This window comes from Babylonia areolata, chromosome 8, assembly GCF_041734735.1.
Source record: "Babylonia areolata isolate BAREFJ2019XMU chromosome 8, ASM4173473v1, whole genome shotgun sequence".
Lineage (NCBI taxonomy): Eukaryota > Metazoa > Mollusca > Gastropoda > Neogastropoda > Buccinidae > Babylonia > Babylonia areolata.
This window is the reverse complement of record NC_134883.1, coordinates 2,894,200-2,901,699: the sequence shown is the minus strand read 5'-3', so window position 1 is coordinate 2,901,699 and position 7,500 is coordinate 2,894,200. Positions and strand designations below refer to the sequence as shown.

The 7,500-nt window shown below is 44.3% G+C and overlaps 1 protein-coding gene across 1 annotated transcript in view; it reads right to left on the bottom strand.

Moving 5' to 3' along the window:
- Positions 1 to 5,021: 5,021 nt before the first annotated feature.
- LOC143285004 (atrial natriuretic peptide receptor 3-like) overlaps positions 5,022 to 7,500 on the bottom strand; it is an 18,222-nt gene continuing 15,743 nt past the window's right edge. Inside the window, exon 4 of the mRNA XM_076592171.1 lies at positions 5,022 to 5,397. Coding sequence (XP_076448286.1) covers positions 5,213 to 5,397 — 185 coding nt within the window. The 3' untranslated portion in view covers positions 5,022 to 5,212. The remainder of the gene's footprint in view (positions 5,398 to 7,500) is intronic.

The following is a 7,500-nucleotide window of genomic DNA, read 5'->3' as shown; positions in this document are numbered from 1 at the left end:
CCCGAATTTCACACAGAGAAATCTGTTGTGATAAAAAGAACTACAAATACAAAAACAAACAGAATGATTGATTTTTTTTCCCCCTCAAGTCCACAAGTCCGGTTACTCAGCAGTCTACCCCCGACCTTCCCTCCATCCCTCGCTCCTCAGCACCCTCTCTCTCTCTCTCTCTCTCTCTCCTACACCACCCCCCACTCACCTCCCCAACCCTCCTTCCCTTCCTTCTCAGTCTTTCCAACATCTCCTTCCCACCCACCCCCACCCCCACTACTCTCTCCTTTATCTCCCTTGTCTCTCCGGTGCCTCATCTCTATGCAAGAACCTTTCTTCCAAGCCGAGGCTTTTTTGCCGAGGGCGGACATCTCTGTGCGCCCTGGCATCAGACGAAACTGACAATGGACAACCTATGAACCTGAGACGCAGAGAGGCTGGAGACGAATTCGTTTAATGACGGGTAGAATGCCCCGGGACCCTCAGGACTCGACTGGGGCTGGGGAAGACTTTTGCTCCCCCACGCCCAATTTTAGTGTCCCTGACATCAAACGTAAGAAGCGAGTTCCGATCAATACTGCCCCTCCCCTCTTAGGTGTGTTTCCGAGATGGGAGTTAACTATCGGGGCCGGTGGTGGAAGGAATTACTGGAAGGGTGGGGGCTGGTGGGTAGGGTGGGGCGGGGTATCAGGTAGCACGTTGAGGACGGGGGTTTTAAGTTAATTGGAATCGTGAGTGCGGCCTTGAGGAACCGACCAGGAAGAGATTCTGTTCTGGGAGGCAATTGACAGGCTGTACAAGAATACTGCATACACCATACATACATACATACATACACACACGCACACATCCATCCATCCATCCATCCATCAATCAGTCCATCCAAATATACATATATACATAGATAGATAGATAGACAGATAGATAGATAGATAAATATAGATAGATGCATGCATACATACATACATACATACATACATGCATGCATGCATACATACACACAAGCACACATCCATCAATCCATCCAAATATACATATACACATAGATAGATAGACAGATAGATAGATAGAAAGACAGATAGACAGATAGATAGATAGATAGATAGATAGATAGACAGACAGATGCATGCATGCATACATACACATACATACATACATACATACAGATATAGATCCACCCATACATCCATTTTTTTTTATATACATATACGTGTAGCTAGACACACACACACACACACACACACACACACACACACACACACACACACACACACACACACACACACACACACACATTTAGAAAAGCAATAGTAATGATGACAGCAAAAAGAGACAGACAGACAGAGAGAGAAAGAGAGAGACAGAGAGACAGAGAGAGAAGAGAGAGACAGAGAGATAAGAGAGAGAGAGACAGAGACAGATTGAGAGAGAAACAGAGACAGAGAGAGAGAAGAGAGTAAGACAGAGAGACAGAGAAAGGAGACACAGAGAGAGACAGAGAGAGAGAGAGACAGAGTGAGAAAGAGAAGAGACAGACAGACAGAGAGAAGAGAGAGAGAGACAGAGAGAAAAAAGAGAGACAGACAGACAGAGAGAGACAGACACAGAAAAAGAGACAGAGAAACACACACACACACACACACACACACACACACACACACACACACACACACAGACAACCGCAGAGAGAGTTGCACCTCACGCAAACAGCCAACAAGACAAAGAGACAGACAGTGAGACAGAGAGAGACAGAGAGAGAAGAGAGAGAAACAGACAGAGACAGAGTAAAAGAGAGAGAGAGACACAGGGAGAGACAGAGAGACAAGAGAGAGAGAGACAAAGAGAGAGGCAGAGAGAGAGACAAGAGAGAGATAGACAGAGAGAGAGACAGAGAGAGAGACAGAGAGAGAGACAGAGAGACAAGAGAGAGAGAGACAGAGACAAGAGAGAGAAAGAGAGAGAGAGACAGAGAGAAGAGAGAGACAGAGAGAGAAAGACAGACACAGATAAAGAGACAGAGACAGAAAGAGAGAGAGAGAGTGAGAGAGACACAGAGACAAGAGAGAGAGATAGAGAAGAAAGAGAGACAGAGAGAGACACACACAGATAAAGAGACAGAGAGAGACAGAGAGAGAGAGAGAAGAGAGAGAGACAGAGAGAGAGAGACAGACACAGATAAAGAGACAGAGAGAGACACAGAGAGAGAGAAGAGAGACACAAAGAGAGACAGACACAGATAAAGAGACAGAGGCAGAGAGACAGAGTGAGAGAGACAGAGAGAGACGAGAGAGAGACAGAGAGAGAGACAGACACAGATAAAGAGACAGAGAGAGACACAGAGAGAGAGAGACAGAGAGACAGAGATACAAGAGAGAGAGACATAGAGAGAGACAGAGAAGAGAGAGAGACAGAGAGAGAGACAGACACAGATAAAGAGACAGACAGAGAGAGACAGAGAGAAAAGAGACGTAGAAAGACACACACACACAGATAGAGAGAGAGAGAGACAGAGAGAGAGAAACACAGAGAGAGACACAGTGCGAGAAACACAGAGAGAGAGATAGACCGAGAGAGAGAGAGAGAGTGTGTGTGTGGGGGGGGGGGGCGGGGGGGGGGGGGGGGCGGGTTCAGACAACCGCAGAGAGAGTTGCACCTCACGCAAACTCAGCCAACAAGGAACAAGACTGGGCGAAAAAGTAAATGGAGAAAGCATAACTGACAGGTTGACGTCTGCACGTCAGCAGTAGTTTCCAAATGAACCTCGCACCAACCTGACGGTACACTCATAAATCAATGAGTCCGGTTTTGTTTTGTTTGGTTTTGTTTGGTTTTGTTTTTCTTTTCCCCAAATCAATGCATTCGGCCTCGTCAGTCCCGCACGAGGTGGAAGATGAATTCAGGGCGAACATTTTTGTTCTACAAGGCAAACGGGATGTGTACAAGGCGACAATAAAAAGGTCTTAGTTTCCAAAATTTAATGATTTCTCTCAACTCATTCTTGCTATTTAGAGTTCTCCTGAACAACTTTTCTGCTTACAGGCAGAAATGGAGGAAGAAAGAGAGAGGGGGGTGGGGGCGGGAATAATAATAATAATAATAATAATAATGATAATAATAATAATAATAATAATAATAATAATAATAATAATAATCATGATGATGATAGTATTTATATAGCGCTAAATCTTGTGCAGAGACAAATCTAAGCGCTTTCACACCAGTCATTCGCACGCATGCATAACTCTAAAACTGAAGAAACTGAAGACAAGGAAGAGGCAGGGGAGGGAGGCTATCTTGTGAAGAGGTGGGTTTTACGGCCAGACTTGAAAGAGCTGAGTGCGGAGATCTGACGAAGCGAAAGAGGAAGTTCATTCCAAATGCAAGTTCCAGAGACAGAGAAAGAACGGCGTCCAACAAGTGTTTGAATCTGGGTATGCGTAAACAGAGTGGATCCGAAGCCGATCGTAGAGAGCGAGATTGAGTGTAGAGGTGAAGGCAGCCACAAAGATAGGAAGGGGCAGATTTGTAAATACATTTATAACATAGAGTGCTGATCTTATACTTTATTCTGTGTGAGGCAGGGAGCCAATGGAGATGTTGCAAAATAGGAGTGATATGCTCAGATCTGTTCTATCTGAGGACGAGTTGGGCAGCAGAGTTTTGTATGCGCTGAATGGACTGAATGGATGAAGCCGGCAAACCAGACAATAGAGAGTTACAGTAGTCAAGGCGAGAGACAATGAGAGAAACGATAAGTCTAGATGTTGCGTCGGTGGGATGGAGGGAAAGAGAGATGGAGGGGTGGGGGGGTGGGGGGCTGGGGTGTGGGGGGCCAAGGGGGTGGGGGGTGGGGGCGGAATTGTCAGGGAAAAGGAGAAAACGGTACACATGAAGATTACAATCAACTACCTTTTGAAATATATCGGGTGTCCTCCCAAAAAGTGAACCGCTTTTTGACAAGTATTTTCTCTGTGATAAATATTCCGCAGACTTGTTGATGATACCGTAAGGTCACTGTGTGAAAATTTTTAATGAATTCGGTTTCTCTACCACTGAGAACATACTTGTCAAAAAGCGGTTCACTTTTTGGGGGACACCCGATATAAAAAATTATAAGAAAAAATCCAAACGTTTCGAACGTAAAAAAAAAAAATTGCCTTGAACGAAAACACAATCTCAATACCATCTTGGGCTAAACGAAAACTGACTTTTTTTTTTGTTTTTTTTTGGAAAGTTATCATTATTATAAAACATGAATATTTCAAAACGGAATTTTAAACACACACACACACACACGCACGCACGCACACACACACACACAGACGAGTCCTGAGTATTGATTCACCAGTTCGCTCTGCTGCTTTAAAGACCAGAGCCGTAATTTCTTCCAGACACAAACGGGTCACACTGAAATGGCACACCGAACCGTGCCATTCCTTTTTCTTTTCATTAAACCTCTTCACGATAGTAAATCACACTAAATTAGATCGTCTGGACAAAGAAATCCTAGCTCGCGGAAATATGGTCGCTTGGGAGCAATACTACCCTTCTGTAGTTATAATTATGGACTTTTCACCGCATTTATAGAATACGCCGAATTGTGCCACTACTGTCTTACAGCAAATAGTAAAGAGTGGTAACTCTCTTCATTACACAAGGTACACAACTTCAAGTCAGTGATGCTTACGCTACCGATTCAGCTAGCACACAGGTAAATAAAAGGCATATTGGAACAAACCCAGACACTTCCTCAAAAAAGGAAGCGCCGGGCCTGTCCTTATACCAATCATTTGACATGTGCACACAGCAGCAAAGACAGAAGAAATGTGCAAACACAAATGAACTTTTATTCAAGACTGGCACAGCCTCTTTAATCTTGAATAAGCCACACAGAACATATGGACAATACAGAACAAACACATGGTTGCCTCGGTGATTTATCAAATTAACAAATAATGAGGCCAGGAGATGAAATGATTAACAAATAGTAAAGAATGGTAACACTTTCCATTGCACAAGGTACACAACTTCAAGTCAGTGATGCTTACGCTACCGATTCAGCTAGCACACAGGTAAATAAAAGGTACATCTTACAGCAGTTTAACCAAATGTGAGACCTGTAGGGGGGCTTTAAGTCTATAAAGCTACCATCTACCGCCTTCGCACAGGACACTGCGGCCTCCGAGCACACCTGAAGAGGACTGGAGTGGCAGCCACATCCCTATGTGATTGCGGCCAGGCTGACCAGACCGCATACCATATTCCCCAAGACTGCCCCCTGTGTGAGGAGACACGGCAGCAGTCCTGGCCTGGGGGTGCGGACCTCAACACCAAGCTCTGGGGGACGGTAGCCGATCTTGGCCGGACGTCCGTGTTTGTGGCGTCCCTCGGACTTCGACTGCGTGGCTGTCGAACGCCAAAGAAAAGAAAGAAAGAAAGAAGTCTACGGAGTCTCTCTTCCTAAGACGACAACGCTGGACTTTACAAACTGGGCATATTCCTACCGAAGGATCTAGGCCCTGACCCTGTTTGTCACTTCGTTTGCAATTTATGTCAGTGCGTGCCGCTGTGTTCGTGGGGGTGGAGGGATAGAGAGAGAGAGGTAGACAGACAGACAGACAGACAGAGAAAGAGAGAGAGAGAGAGGGAGAGAGAGCGATCTTGCCAGCCACAATAACAATTGGGTTTTGGCGAACTGTTTTCAATTTCGTTGTCTACCTTATTGATTATGTAAATCTTGAACTCAGTTGAATGCGCATGTTCATTCTTCAAGTCGTTCGTTAGTCGTTCTTCTTCTTCTTTTCTTCCTCCTCCTCAACTTTCTTCTTCTTCTTCTTCTTCTTCTTCTTCTTCTTCTTCTTCTTCTTCTTCTTCTTAACCTCCTCCCCCTCCTCCTCCTCTTCTTCGTTTTCTTCTTTGGTTGTGTTTTAAAGCATTCGCTTAGCACAGTAAAAGTTAAATCTGCCTGATGTTCAAGTTTCTCTCTCCTCTCTCTCTCTCTCTCTCTCTCTCTCTCTCTCTTGTAGAACTAATCTGATTCTGTACCATTAATTTGACTGCATTATTTGCAGTTCATGCCTTCTGTCCTCTGTAGTCTTTTCTTCCTGACTGGCTGGCTGTTTCTCCCTGTTAAGGCTGGTTGTCCAGTCTGACTCTCCATGTCTGTCTGCCCAACGACATAATTTGTCATATTCGGATTCTTACCACAACGTTTATGCCATTATCGTTTAGCATCGTGCAGTGTGGACCCAATTTTGGACGAGGAATAAAAAAACAAAAACAAAACAACAAACAAACAAACAAACAAAAACCACCAGACTGTTGGCTTGTCTTGTCTTGTCATGAAACCTCACTTTAACCCCTTTATCTCTGCCCCCCTCCCGAGCCCCTGCTTCTCTCATTCCTTCCTACAATCTATCTTGTTCAACGTAACTGTGAAGAGTCATTGGAGCAGCGCTCAGAAGAATTTCATGTTTACTAGACTAATCCAGGCCTGTCGGCTTTGTGTCAGACAGTCAAACAGCTAGAGATACAGATACAGACACAGACAGACAGACACAGACACAGAGACGGAAACAGAGACACGGACAGACAGATACAGAGACAGACAGACAGACACAGACACAGAGACGGAAACAGAGACACGGACAGACAGATACAGAGACAGAGACAGACAGACGGGCAGAAAGCCAGACGAGAAGAAATAATATATAGACATAGATGAGAGAAAGACAGATGTGGAGACAAAGGAAATTTAGCCAAACTCACTCCACGGATTTGCTAACTGCTTTGGGACGAAGCCAAAACAGCGATGAGAACAGATCGCTAAGCCTCTGAATGTTGATATCTGAAAGTCATTTGGGATACGTGGAACAAGCTCCCTGATAACCTCCGTCATTCTGATTCCCTCGCATCTTTTAAATCTCGTCTCAAAACTCGCCTTTTCCCTCAGCAGTAAGTTCAATTGTGGCAGGTCCACTTCCTTTGCGTTAGCTGTGCTTGACTATGTGTGTATACATATGTATGTGTACATAACTACATGCATGTATATGAATGTGTATTGTGTGTGCGTGTGCGTGTGTCTATGTAAGTTTGTGCCTGCCTATGTGTGCGTATGTGTTAGGGTAGCTGTTAGATACACATGTATGTTAAAGTGTATGTATGCAGCGTGTGTGTGTGTGTGTGTGTGTGTGTGTGTGTGTGTGTGTGTGTGTGTGTGTGTGTGTGTGTAGTCACATTTTGGTGTGTGTATGTAACATAGATATGATATATTATGTTAACAAAAGCGTTTTTGTAAAGCACCTAGAGCAGATTTCTGGATAGTGTGCTATATAAGTATCCATTATTATTATTATTATTATTATTATTATTATTATACACGGTAGTGTCATGTGCTGTGACAGAACGCTCTCATGATATATCTGTGGAATGCTTCCTGTTTAGTTCAGAACGTTCAGTCGCTTCTCGTTTGGAGTCTGCAAAACAGACACATGCGAATTATGTTGATTT